The 14,473-nt window shown below is 53.5% G+C and overlaps 2 protein-coding genes across 3 annotated transcripts in view; both read left to right on the forward strand.

Annotated features, from left to right (window-relative positions):
- Nucleotides 1-14,473, forward strand: part of LOC119567463 (C-type lectin domain family 2 member E-like) — a 160,485-nt gene that overhangs the window by 82,863 nt on the left and 63,149 nt on the right. Inside the window, exon 1 of one of the 2 annotated variants that reach the window (XM_043529037.1) lies at nt 3,978-4,055. The exons of the other annotated variant lie outside the window; for it this stretch is intronic. The gene's annotated coding sequence lies outside the window, so the exon portion shown is untranslated. Of the gene's footprint in view, nt 1-3,977; nt 4,056-14,473 lie in introns of those variants that run through there. 2 annotated transcript variants of the gene reach the window in all.
- Nucleotides 5,973-12,793, forward strand: LOC122462814 (C-type lectin domain family 2 member D-like; the record flags this gene model as incomplete). The annotated part of the gene is made up of 3 exons (XM_043527618.1): nt 5,973-6,105; nt 10,602-10,805; nt 12,598-12,793. Coding segments are annotated over 3 exons (525 nt in total), but the record flags the coding sequence as incomplete, so codon positions are not given.

Consider the following 14,473-nt stretch of genomic DNA (forward strand, 5'->3'; position numbering starts at 1 on the left):
CAGCATTTTGCGGCTGACCAAAGGATGGATCCCACTCAAGAGAGCATAAAGAGGTATGTTATAGAGGGAATACCAGGAAGAGAGAATGGGGATTTTTTGAAGCAGGTGGGAAGTTGCATAGGGAAGTTCCTGCAGGGAAAAACAAAAGCCCTGGACAATCTTATAAGGAACTCATCGTGCCTGCCCAAGGGGGATTAATGTTAACACATGACTGTCCCTTTGCTGGTCACTTGGGAGAACAGACAACTTGTGACAGGCTAAAGAAAAATTTATACTGACCAGGAATACAGAATGATGTGAGGGTTTATTGTAAGTCTTGTGATTTATGTCAAAGGAGGAAGAGGCCCTGTAAGACCCCAGAAAGTTCCTCTACATCCCTTACCTGTAATTCAAGAGGCATTTCTAAGGGTGGCAAGCACACTATGGGCCCTATGCCATATCCTACCCGCAGGGGGAATAGATATATCTTGGTAGTATGAACTTTGCTACTATATAGACAAAGCAACTGCTTCAAGATAACATTGAGACTGAGACCATCTCTGGCTGAGTTGGTTTTCCAAAACAGATTTTGTCTGACCATGGGTCGAATTTTATGTCACAGCTATTCAGTGAGCTATGGAAGTTGTGAGGGTGAAGCAGCTAGACTGCCCCACATCTCCCCAAAACAAATGGTTTAGTGGGAAAGTTCAATGGGACCTAAAATCCATGCTGAGGATATATGCAAATAAAAGGGGCCAAAATTGGGATGAGTTACTGCCATTTCTGTTGTATGTTTAGAGAGGTACCCCAAGAATCAATGGGGTTTTCCCCATTTGATCTTTTATATGGAAGGAAAGTGAGGGGACCCCTAGATCTCATCACAGACTCCTGAGAAGGGAACACTGAGGTAAAGGAAGAGCCGGTGACTGAATATGTGCAGAGGTTCAGGACAGAATTAAAAGATATGATGGATATGGTTCGGACCAATCTCAAAGACAGTCAGTCTAAATAAAAGGCGTGGTACGACAACCATTATACTTGTAAACATTTTTTTAAGATTGGTGTTGGTATTGGGATTGGTGCTAAACCCCGTGAAAAAATACAACATTCTTGGGAAGGACCCTTTGTGTTAATAGAAGAGGTAAATGAAGATACTTACCAGCTTAAAAAATCCCATGATGTTGCCCCCCCACAGTTCGTACATATGAACAGGCTTAAAGCTTACTACAGCACAGAAGCCATACTAAACATGATCTGTTGTGTGGAAGGGGGAAACTGAGGCATACCACCTCATTGATTTGATGGCTGAATGCCAAGATGGTTTAACTCTGGAAAGCATTGAGATCTGTAACGAGTTAACACCAGTTAAAAGGGCAGAGGTGTTATCAGTGCTTCAAGAATGCAGAGTTGTTTCCTAACAAGCCAGGAAAGACACACTTGCTAACTCACCAGATCATTGCAAAAGGGACACAGCCACTTCCTTCCGGGCCTTATATGACCACTGGCAAGGTGCAAAAACCGATTTGTGCAGAGATACAAATCATGCTGGATCTGGGAGTAAGTAGAGAGTCTGACATCTCCTAGGCATTCCTTGGGGCTCTGGTCCCTAAAAAATACCAGCACTGTAAGATTTTGTGTTTACTATAGAAAACTTAATATTGTTATCGGGCCACATGCATATTGATGATATGCTGGAAAATTTAAGCAAAGCTAAATATCTCAGTACTTTTGGTTTTAACTCAGGGTTATGGCAAATTCCTCTGGAGGAGGATGCAGAGAAAAAAATCCTTGTATCCTGACATAGGACTCTATGAATTCACAATATTACCTTTTGACTTAATTAACATGGGCCCAACCTCCAAAAGACTTGTCAACAAAGTGTTAAATGGTTTACAGAATTTTGCAAGGCCGTATATAGATGACATAGCAGTGTTAAATGCAGCACCCCCGGGGAAAAATTAGTGGGTGCTCTACACCCACGAGCAGCCAAGCTCTCCCCGCCCCCATCCCCTCCTCCCCCCCGAGCGTGCCATGTCCCTGCTCCTCCCCCTCCTAGCGCCTCCCGCCTGTCACCCAACAGCTGTGTGGTGGCGCCTAGGACTTTCCGGGAGGGAGGGGGAGGAGTGGGGATGCGGCGCGCTCAGGGGAGGAGGCGGTAAAGAGGCAGGGCAGGGGCGGGGACTTGGGGGAAGGAGGTGGAATTGGGGCAGGGCGAGGGTGGTGCAGGGGCGGGCAGGGGTGGGGCCAGGGGCGTGAGGGTGTCAAGCACCCACGGGGCAGAGGGGAAGTCGGCACCTATGGCATAACGAGGAGAAAAAGTCATCGTGAGAACAGAAAGGAAGCATTTGATGGGAAAGCTTCAGCAAAACCCCGTGAGAGGTGTTTGATTGGTGAGTGGGTGACAATCTGTTCTGTTCAGTACATGCAGGGATGTAACTAGGGTGGGGCGAGCGGGACAGTCACCTAGGGCACAAAGCCACGGGGGTGAGGTGGGGCAGGGGTACGTGGGGTCATGTGCCCCCCCCCCCGACTTCTGCCTTCCATTTAGCTGTACGTGTAGACATGACCTTACAAAAGAAAAATCGTTATTAAAAATAAATAGCCAACGAGGGGTCAGAGAGAAATTCAGTGTCACAAAGGTTCGTTGCATTCAAAAAGAAAATCACTCAGCCTATCAGTTTCCTAGCGAGCTGTTTCCCTTACACCCAACTCACTTTCTTCTGCCCCCCCCATTCCCATCGTTTGAGGTGTCCGGACTGTTTGAACGGATGGCCCAGAACTGCGTCTAGAAACTGCTGGGGTGGGGGGGAAATGGAGAGTTTGGCTGGTGGGAAGGGAGCAGCTGGGATCTGGGGCAGCTGGGATCTGGGGGGTAAGTTCTGCAGGGAAGGCGGGACCCTGCCTGTCGTACCATAAATACCGAACCCATGAAAACACCAGGAAGGGTCAGCACCTCAGCTGGTGTAAACTGGCATCAGCCCCATGACTCCCATGGGGCAACACCAACCTTCACCAGCTGGAGATCTGCCCCATTAATCCAGTGGAGCAAGATCAATGTACACCAGCTGGGAAACTGGCCCCATAGGTGCCGACTCCGTAGGTGCTCTGGGGCTGGAGCACCCATGGGGAAAAATTGGTGGGTGCTCTGCACCCACCTGCAGTTCCCTGCCCCGCCCCGCCCCCCGCCCCAGCTCACCTCCGCGATGCCTCCTCCCCTGAGCACGCCTTCCCTACTTCTCCCCCTAGCTACCAGTGTTTGGCGCCACGAAACAGCTGTTTTGCGGCGGCAAGCACTGGGAGGGACGGGGAACATGGCGCGCTCCAGGAAGAGGCTGGGCCAGAGCGGGGATTTGGGGAAGGGGTCCAATAGGGGCAGGGAGGGGGCGGAGTTGGGCGGGGACTTTGGGAAGGGGTTGGAATGGGGGCGGGGCAGGGGCAGGAGGGACAGGGCAGGGGTGGAGTCGAGGCGGGGCCGGGGGGGTTGAGCACCCACCGGCGCCGTGAGAAGTTGGCGCCTATGACTGGCCCTATTCACTTGGGACAGGAATCTGCTCTCCGTAGCATTACTGACCCCCTCCCGCACCCAAACTCCCTCCCAGAACCTGCACCCCGCACCCCCTCCCGCACCCAAACTCCCCCCCAGAGCCTGCACCCTGCACCCCCTCCCGCACCCCAACCCCCTGCCCCAGCCTGGTGAATGATAGTGAGGGTGGGGGAGAGCGAAGGAGGAGGGAGAGGGGATGGAGGGCGCGGGACAGGCCCTCAGGGAAGGGCGTTTGGGTTTTGAGCTATTAGAAAGTTGGCAGCCCTGAGCGAGGACCCTGCTACCGGTGTCACAGGCAGGCAACGGTTTGTCTGAGCTCAGATCCTCCCCAGTTTCATTCTTGTTTGTTTCAACGCCCCACGGAGGAGCTGTGGGGCCACTTATAAACACTGCCCCCCCCAGGCTACTGTAGAGGGCCAGAGCAGGCCGGGGTTGTCGTTCTGCGTGTCCCAGCCCCGCAAACCCACTGGGGTCGGAATTAACCCTTTCCGCGCTGTCTGTCCTGCCGGGAGCCGGGGGGGCTGCTGCCCAGGTGAGCAGAGAGCTGCGGACGGGGGGGGGGGTTATCTGCAGGGCTGGGGAGGGGCACCGGGCTGGCTCCGTCCTGTCTCCCCGGCTTTGTCCCTATGAATCCAGTTTAGCTCCCAGCTCGTTTGCCCCTGCGGGCCTCTGAGGGGCTGGTTGCAGGGCGGCTCCTATGGGGCAGGGGGCATCGGGGACAGGCGCAATGATGTCCCTGGGCAGGAAGCGAAGGACAGGCTCTTAGCCCAGGGGATTCCCCTGAGCTGGGGACAGCCCCAGCAGGGGAGCCCCAGGGACGGTCGCTGCGCACTGTACGGGTGGCAGGAGGGTGCGGATCAGGGCCAAGAACCAGCCCCAGGGTCCTTGAAGACACTTCCTGGCCTGACGCCCCGTTTTCCAGCCTCACCCTCCCTGAGGCCCTCAGTGCTGCTCACGGCTCCCTTCTCTTCCTCCTCCTCTGGCTCCATCCTCTTCTGGGCCTCCCCTGCTGGCCTCTGAAAGAAGCCTGATTTTCAGCGTCCCTGATCCTCGGCTGTGTCTGCGGATTGGGCCCTTGGAAAGGACTGACGGCCGTCCGCGCTGCGGGGTGCGGCTGATGCTGCAGCGTTGTTCCCTCCCGCGGAGCCGCGTGTTTGTTCAGTGTGGTGTGGTAAGGCCCTGAGCTCGGTTCAGTGGCAAAGACACTCGGCCAAACCACGGCGCTAGCGTCCCGTAGGAGCCACAAGGACACTAACCCGTGTGTACCCGTGTCCATGGGACCTGCTCTGTCAGCGCACCAGGGTCCTGTCCCCTAGATCAGCGTAAAGTCACCCCTCCTCTGGCGTCTGCTTTCTAGGCATTGATACAAACAAGTGATGTATGACGCCCCAGACGTTGCTAGTTACCACCCTTGTCCTTGTACCTTCCAGTTCCACCAAAACATCCTTATCTGTTATTCTGTCCTCCCCTCCTTGTCGTCCGAGGGGTCGGTGTGTTCCTGCACCATCTCTTGGGAATGTGCTGATGTAGTCTCTTGAGAGAGCTGTGTGTTTTTGTACCCTCCTCTCCGCTCAGGATATGCTTACTTGGTGTTAGCTAAAGCTTATCTTGCCAAGGTCAGGCCTGTTCGTTATGCCAAGGGCTCCAGCCAGGCCCACGCTAATCAGAACAGAAAACCACAGCAATGCTGTAGTCTAGTGCCTGGAGCAGCAGAGTGGGTGACAGAAGACCTGGGTTCTAATCCTGGTTCTGCCACTAAACTGTGGTGTGACTCTGAGCAAGTCCCCTCTCTGCACTACTTCCCCTCCCGCCCTTTGTCTGTTTAGATTGGAAGCGCTTTGGGTCAGGGACTGTGTCTGCACAACCGGGCAGGGACTGTCTCTCCCTGTGTGTCTGTGCAGCGCCCTGCACAATGGGGCCCTGATCTCAGTGGGGCAGGGACTGTCTCTCCCTGTGTGTCTGTGCAGCTCAAAAGCTACAGTGACGAGATAGAACCTGTCTGGCACGTAAATACCTTGCAAGGCCGGCTACAAAAGTGCCATGTGAACGCCTGTTCTCACTTTCAGGTGACATTGTAAATAAGAAGGGGGCAGCAGTATCTCCCGTAAATGTAAACAAACTTGTAAACAAGCTATTCCATGCCCTTGATCATCAAACAACTAGATTTATCCACTCATGGAAGCGTAACGCCAACAGACCCCAGTCGTTGGTGGGCGGGATCGAACCTGGGACCTCTGGAGCTTAGGGCATGAGCCTCGACCGCATGAGCCTCGACTGCATGAGCTAAAAGCCAACTGGCTGTTTGCCATGGCTGCAGAGCAGACTCATTAATCTCTCTCTCCAAGTGGTCTCGGTGCCACTAGGTGGGACAGAACCCCACCCAGGAGGTGTGTGGGTTACACTGAGCAAAACAAGAGCATTTTCATGCGCCGGCAGCATTTGCTATTGAAACGTCTTCGTCTCTTTTCATGTCTTTTTTTATTTTGCAGATTTCAGCCTAAAATGCATTAAAGATAAACAGATCCCAATTACCGTTACCGTCGTCGTCACAGCTTTGATCATCGCCGTAATTGCGCTGGCGGGTGAGTGAAGGGTCATTCCTAACCCTGCCGATTCTCATTCCCTTGTCACGTATTCTTCATTCACCGCTTGTCCGAGCCCCAAGGTCACGGGGCCCACTTGCGTTTCCCACCCTGTCGTTACCCTGGTCTGATGCCTCCGTGGAAGCACATTCCCCTTTTCAGAGGGGAAATCTCTCTCCAGACCCTTTTCCCCCAAAGAGGAAGGGCCTAGATTCCCAGCACCCGTGTCAAGGTTCCTCCCCCACTCTGAACTCTAGGGTACAGATGTGGGGACCTGCATGAAAAACCTCCTAAGCTTATCTTTACCAGCTTAGGTCAAAACTTCCCCAAGGTACAAAATATTCCACCCTTTTGTCCTTGGATTGGCCGCTACCACCAAACAAATACTGGTTACTGGGGAAGAGCTGTTTGGACACGTCTTTCCCCCCAAAATACTTCCCAAAACCTTGCACCCCACGTCCTGGACAAGGTTTAGTAAAAAGCCTCACCAATTTGCCTAGGTGACTACAGACCCAGACTCTTGGATCTTAAGAACAATGAACAATCCTCCCAACACTTACACCCCCCTTTCCTGGGAAATGTTGGATAACAAGCCTCACCAATTTGCATAGGTGACCACAGACCCAAACCCTTGGATCTGAGAACAATGAAAAAGCATTCAGTTTTCTTACAAAAAGACTTTTAATAGAAATAGAAGTAAATAGAAATAAAAAAATATCCCCCCTGTAAAATCAGGATGGTGGATACCTTACAGGGTAATTAGATTCAAAACATAGAGAACCCCTCTAGGCAAAAACCTTAAGTTACAAAAAAGACACACAGACAGAAATAGTTATTCTATTCAGCACAATTCTTTTCTCAGCCATTTAAAGAAATCATAATCTAACACGTACCTAGCTAGATTACTTACTAAAAGTTCTAAGGCTTCATTCCTGGTCTATCCCCGGCAAAGACAGAATATAGACAGACACACATACCCTTTGTTTCTCTCCCTCCTCCCAGCTTTTGAAAGTATGTTGTCTCCTCATTGGTCATTTTGGTCAGGTGCCAGCGAGGTTACCTTTAGCTTCTTAACCCTTTACAGGTGAGAGGAGATTTCCTCTGGCCAGGAGGGATTTTTTAAAGGGGTTTACCCTTCCCTTTATATTTATGACAACCCGCAACCCCACCCAGAGCCATCAGGAATGGCAATTGCTGAGCGCCTCTGGGAAAATCAAGCTCTGGCAGCACTCAATTCCATAGAACCCACCCACGGACGATGAGAGTAGCCCCGTTAGGGACAGCAGCATGACCTAATGGATAGAGCACTTGCCTGGCATGCAGGAGACTTGGGTTCTCTTCCCAGCTCTGGCCCCGCTGTGTGACTGTGAGCCAGTCATTTTCCCCACTCCATGCCTCAGTTTCCCATATGTAAAAGCGGGGATAATGATGTTGATTTCCCTTGAGATCTGCTGGTGAGGTCTATGGGAGACGGAGCCAACTCAGTGATTCCTCTCTGTCTGGGGGGTGCGGGGGGGCAGCGACCTAGTGGTTAGATCCTTCCGCTCCCCCACGCACGTACTCTGACATCTGGCACTAGCTCTGCTGAGAATCAGGCTCTCCGGCGTTCGCTGCCGGAATGGCCACAAGCTCTCCACCTTCCCTCGATTCAGGATCTCCAGAGCGGCCATTAAAAGGCACTTTGGGCACTCGCAGGCTTTGCACGTTCTTTGTTGTGCGTGCACGCTCCCCTGCACGCCCTCTGTCTCTCTCGCACCGGAAGACCTTGGGGGGCCCAGCCAACACAACCCAGCCCCAGCAGCCTGGAGTCGTTCTGGCCACAGACCCATTGGCGTCCTGCTCTGAGCCGGCGCAGTCGTGGATTGGCCCCCAGGAATAGTGCCGGATCCCGATTGGCTGAGGGGATTATCACCGCTGCCGTGCCGTGGTGGTGGTGTAACACCACACTGGAGCCGCCACATCCCCACTGGGCAGCTGCTATGGGGACATCCTGGTGGGGGGCTGCGGTGATGCCGGGGGAGTCTGGTCCCTCCCTCCAGCTGCGAAGGCGGATAGGAGGAAATGGCTTTATTCCTTAAACGAGAAGTGAGCAAACTCTGGTTTACAACATCCCCTGGGCTGGCCCAGCTGCTCTGGAGGCCTTGAGCAGCAGGAGACGAAGCCAAGGACACCCCCTTCCCTGCCCCCTCGGAAGCAGCCCCACCAGAGCCCAGGCCTAGGTAGCCGTGTAGGGAGGTAGTGGGTGGGTCTCCCTGCCTCGCACCACCTGCGTCATCCAACGCCCAGTCTCACCTTAAATTGCCGTAGGTTTGGGTGCCACCGTCTGGCCACGGCTCACAGCACGTCTCTAAAGTTGTTTCCAGTCCATTGATCACGGTTCCTCCTCCCACATCCACCGTACTGTGTGTAAACGCACCTGGGAGTCTCAGGCAGAGGATTCAGCTCCCTGATCCGGGCCAGTCTCTCATGGCTTTGGGAGCATTTCTGAATTTCTTTTCTGGACCAAAGCTCCTCCGTAAAAATCACGTGGCCCAGTGAAACTGTCATGCCATACGGATTCTTCCCGTTGGTGTCTGGGCATCGATGGTGCAGTGGAAGGGGGGGTGTTGGCGTGTGTGCGCCCTGCCCCCAGGAACTGAAGAGTTCCCGGGATTCCTTCGAGAAGACACATGCTGTAGGGAGTGTGCGGTGACAGCTGTCCATGCTGGAGCGAGGGGCCGGCTGCTTGGCCTCACTGGGCAAACAGACCTTCACAAGGAGATGGTTACAGGGAGGAACACGCTGTAGGGGTCGGGTTGGACTGCGTGGAGAGTGGGAGACTCTGGGCTGGATCCTTAGACCACTTGACACCACTCTGGGGACTCAAGGTGGATGCAAAGAGCCCTCTGAGAATCCCCCCAATTCAGCGGGCCTCCCCAGCTGCTGCATGGGCTCTGCACCCAGAGTGTAGGGGATGGGTTGGGGTTGTGGCCAGAGCACGCTGCATTACAGCTGTTCTGTGCTTCCCAGGTGGCCTGAGAAGCAGAGGGTAAGTTAGAGCAACCCTGAGGCTGCTCTAAGTCACGCCAGGGGAAGGTCAGGGCCCTGAATGGCCCCAGAATACAGAAAGCGCAAAGCCAGCATCACGCCAACATGTGCCAGACAGCCACACGTGCTGTTTTGCTACAGAGCACACGCCAGCATTTCTGCCCCTAGTTAATGTGTCTGTGCGTTGGGAAATCACATGGCTGGTCAAAGTTTCCATTGACCCAAACTGAAATTGTTTCTGCCTTTTCAGTTCATGAAAACGTTTGACTTTTCTCCCCGACTCAGGAAGGGAAATTTCTGTGAAACCTCAAACGTTTTCTCAGGATGTTGGGAAAACCATTTCCCGCATCCCTCTTGTTAGGCTCCTTTGCCCGAAGTTTTTGTGGCTGCTTCGCTCGCCTACGTGGAAAGCCTCAGCGAGTGCGTGTGACAGGCCGGCCTTTGGGCCCAGCCACAGAGAACATGAGTTGTTATAGCCCCGCCTAGGGGCTCTCGGCTCCCACATTACGGGTCTCGCTCTTAGCTGTGAAGGGCCCCAGTTCTAGCCCTGGTGTGGCAGCCATCACGTGTGCACTGAGGAGGGTACGTCAAGGGGGAGTCCATGAAATGCACCCACCATTTTTCACCCCTTGCCCCAAGGAGGTGAATTTGAATGGGCTGCCCATCCCTGCCCATTTCCTCTGTCCGGGAAAGCTGGGACTCTGACAAAGGTTTGGGGGTCATGGGGGATAATCAGCTGAACACGAGCTCCCGGTGGGTCAGAGGAGCTAATGTAACCCTGGGATGTATAAACAGGGAATCTCGAGTAGGAGAAGACGGGTTATTTTACCTCTGGATTTGGCCCTGGTGCGACCGCTGCTGGAATCCTGTGTCCAGTTCTGGTGCCCACAATTCAAGAAGGATGTTGATAAATTGGAGAAGGGTCAGAGTTGAGCCACAAGAAGGATTAAAACCTGCTTTATAGTGATAGACTCAAAGAGCTCCATCTATTTCCAGGAGAAGGTTAAAGGGTGACTTGATCCCAGGCTATAAATACCTACTTGGGGAACAAATATTTAACAATGGGCTCTTCAGTCTACACGATCCAATGGCTGGAAGTTGAAGCTGGACAAATTCAGACTGGGAATAAGGCATCAGTTGTTAACAGAGAGCGTTATTCACCATCGGAACGATTTACCAAGGGGCGCGGTGGCTTCTCCATCACTGACAGTTTTTAAACCACAGTGGGACGTTGTTGTAAGAGCTCTGCTCGAGGGATTATTTTGGGGGCAGTTCTAAGACCTGTGTGATGCAGGAGGTCAGACAAGAAGATCACAATGGTCCCATCTGGTCTCGGGATCTATGCAAAACGACAACCCAGGCCTGAGACGTGTGGGTGATGCCCCAGCTGTCTCTCTGGCCGGGATTCCCACACGGAGACAGACACCAGGGAGAGGTCCATCTCTCACCACTGTGTTACTTATTTTCAGCCAAGAAGACTCCTCCCTGCCCACGCTGCCCGCCCCACGTCACTGCTGCGTGCCTGGACGGCTGGGTTGGATACCAAGGGAACTGCTACTTCTTCTCAGAGACTGAAGGGAACTGGAGCACGAGCCAGAGCCACTGCTCTTCCCTCAACGCCTCCCTGGCTTCGATTGAGTCCCTGACGGAGCTGGTAAGGAAGAGACACGCACCTTCATAACCACAGCTAGGGACATGCCAGAGCCTGGCGCCTCCTGAAGGCCTAAGGCAGCTTCTAGACTCAAGGAGCTGGTTGTAAAATGGAAATTCAGGGGCAGGATTTGACATTTTTTAATAGAAAAATGTTGATTTCCCCCCCCCCCCCCCCCCCGCAATTTTTCATTTCATTTTTAACTTCATGTGTCATTTCAGTTTGGGTTCTTTGTAAACTCCAAAATCTCGTTTTTCAAATGTAGTCCAGCTGGGAATCAGGACCTATAGGAGAGAAAGGGGTGGAAGAACCAAGAACGACAATTCCCATGATGCCAGGCATCAGCCCCCCAGTCTAATGAAAATGTTTCATTTTGGGTCGACCTAAATCTTTTTTTTTTTTAGGGGAAGAGAATTTCGGTTCTGTGGGAAATCTAAATATTTTGACTTTTTGTCCCAAAACATGAGAATTTCCCTCAGGATGGAAATTCCGTTTGTCACCCACCTCTGTACACACATTCCCCACCACCCTCAATGATGCACAAACACATCCCATCGTTCATGCACAATGACACCCCGCTGAGGGGAATCTCTATGGCTACGGGATGCGGCAGCTCGGCGGGGGAGCATCTCAGTAGCCGCGTTAGGGCCTTGCTAAGCACAGCTGGGCTCTGGCTGCCTGGGGCAGAAGGGGAGGCAGAGGAAATGGATGGAAAGTGTGGGGGAGGGCTTGGGAAACCCACGGGGAGAAGATAATGGGGGTGGGGCAGGTGGGGCAGCAATAGGATATTGGGAGAAAGGAGAAGTTGCTGGAAGAGGCGAGTTCGAGAGGGAAAGCGGGAGGACAGGTCCATCCATGGCTATTAACCAAGATGGTCAGGGAAGCAACCCCATGCTCTGGATGTCCCTAGTTCTGTTTGCCAGAAGCTGGGAATGGCCGACAGGGGATGGATCACTTGATAATTGCCCTGTTCTGTTCATTCTGCACCGGCCACTGTTGACAGACAGGATACTGGGCTAGATGGACCATTGGGCTGACCCAGCATGGCCGTTCTTATGGGGTTTGCTTACCCTGAGGCACTGCCTGATTTCCAGTCTAGCTGCACTAATGCGTCCAGTTCTGTCAATCTGCATTCAAGAAAGACACACTCAGACTGGAACAGGTGCAGAGAAGTGCAGCTAGGATGCTCGCGGGAATGGAGAGTGTCTCTTATCAGAGGAGACTGAAAGAGCTTGGCTGGTTGAGGCTAGCAAGATGAGAGGGTATCTCATTGCTCTCTGTAAATACCTTGGGAGTAGACACCTGGGAGGGAGAAGAACTACCGAAGCTACAGGACAATGTTGTCACAAGATCACACAGGGATAAACTGTCCAGGAATTAATTTGGGGCTGGAAATTAGCAGAAGATTTCTGCCCATCAGAGGAGGGAGGTTCTGAAGCAGCCGCCCCGTCAGAGCAGTGGGGGAAAACCACCTAACTAGGTAGAATACAGAGCCTGCGAAGTCTACGAACAGGACGATATGCCGGTTTTGCCTGCTGGAGCGGGGCTGGGACCCAGGAACTCCCTTGCAGGCCTATGTCCCCTCATACACTGGGAAAAACCTGCAAGAAGCTTGACAGCCTCTATTGCCTGTTCTCTGTGAGCCTGATTTCCAGGTGCTCAGCGTCCACTGTGACATTTACAGCTAGAAGTGACTAGCTCAGGGTTGATTAGTAGCAAACCCTGGTTGAGAACCCAGTTCCCCTGCATCATACACCGCTGGACCACATTGCTTCCCTGTACGTGAGCAGGAATGGAAGCCGGCTGCATCTGATAACCCCACACTGCTTCTCATTGCAGGTTTCCGGTCAGAGGGGAAGGGCAGTGCGCCTACCTGAATGAACATGGGGTCAGCAGCTCCCGGTGCTACTCAGAGAGACATTTCATCTGCAAGCAGCCGGACGAGTGCTCTAGAAGGAAGCCAAGCGCCGCAGGAGGGGACACGATGGCTAAGATCACTTAAAGGGCCAATGCAGCCTCTTCAGTGGATGCAGAACTTACACATTCATCATCTCTTGCAGAGCATCCTACCTCTCCAGCCATTGCTCCCTCCAGGTCCCTGCTGAAAAACTCTCTTCACAACGCTCGACTACACTAACTCGACAACACCATATCTCCGTTACCGTGGTACTACTGGACAGGTGTTTTAGAGGTTTAAATCTAATATTCCCTTAATACCTCTGAGGATCGTTACCTTGACGTGTTCTGATGAACCCCAGGGCTATGTCGTCTGGAGCCTAGGGCTCCTGGTAGGGTCACCCTAGACCAGGGGCGGGCAAACATTTTGGCCTGAGGGCCGCATCGGGTTTTGGAAATTGTTTGGAGGGCCGGTTAGGAGAGGCTGTGCCTCCCCAAACAGCCAGCTGTGGCCTGGCCCCCGCCCACTATCTGCCCCCCCCACCGCTTCTCGCCCCCTGATGGCCCCCCCCAGGACCCCTGCCCCATCCACCCCCCCTCCACTCCCTGTCCCCTGACCGCCCCTAGAACCGCTGCCCCTGACTGCCCCCCACCGCCCAATCCAACCCCCCCACTTCCTGACTGCCCCCCCCAGGACCCCAGTCCCCATTCAACCCCCCTGTTTCCTGCCCTCTGACCACCCCGACCCCTATCCACACCCCTGCCCCCTGACTTCCCCCCGAACTCCCCTGCCCTCTATCCAACCCCCCCACCCCTGCTCCCTGCCCCCTTACTGTGCTGCCTGGAGCACCGATGGCTGGCAGCGCCCCAGCCGTGCCGCCCGGCTGGAGCCAGCCAGGCACCGCGCAGCACAGACAGCGGGTCAGGCCGGGCTCTGCAGCTACGCTGTCCCTAGAGCTCGCAGCCCCACGGGCCGTAGTTTGCCCACCTCTGCCCTAGATGAACAGGTCTGGGGGGAGGTCCCAGACTAAAAACGATCATGAAAGCCCAAAAAATGAGCATGTGGACCTCACCTGGATTAGGAATATCGGACCCACTCCTGAAGCCAGGCCTGGGGCTGGTGTTAGGTGAGTGTCTGATGGCCAGGCAACCCATGTAACCCGGCCGGCCCTAGCCCAAAGAGGCCACATCGGCTCACCACCCGCAAGGCAAAGGGCAGAGCGTATATTGTTGGGCAGGAAATGGTTTTCCCAGCCCACAAAAAATTTTGATATTTAAAAAAAAAAAAAATCCTGTCCCAAATTGGGATGAAACCATTTCACAATTTCCCAAACAAGCCGAGAGCAACCCACTCCCCCAACAGCGAGCGCACTCACCTGAGAGGGAGGAGATACAAGTAAGTCGCGGCTCTGAATGGGACTTGACCGGGGGTTTTTCACATCCCAGGTGAGGGCCCTGGCCCCTGGGCTATTCTCACATAGTCTGGCCTGGCTGTGAGAACTCGTCCCAAGGAAAGTTTCACCAAACCAGCTCTGTTTCCGCAAAAAGGTTTGTGTTCACTGAATTGGCATTTTCAAACAAGGAGCGGCTTTATCAAAAGATTCCTGACTAGCACGAGTGGGACTCTCCCAGAAACAGATAATGAGGCTGGCATTCGTTATAACAGCACTAACGAGCACCACACTCTGGGGGGGAGGGGGTGCCAAAAAGGAGCCTGACAGAAGTTCTGATCCAAAGCTTATTGAAATTATTGGAAAAACTGACAGAACTAGATGGTCAAAGGTGGGAGATGAG

Source organism: Chelonia mydas, chromosome 14, assembly GCF_015237465.2.
Source record: "Chelonia mydas isolate rCheMyd1 chromosome 14, rCheMyd1.pri.v2, whole genome shotgun sequence".
Taxonomy (NCBI): Eukaryota; Metazoa; Chordata; order Testudines; family Cheloniidae; genus Chelonia; species Chelonia mydas.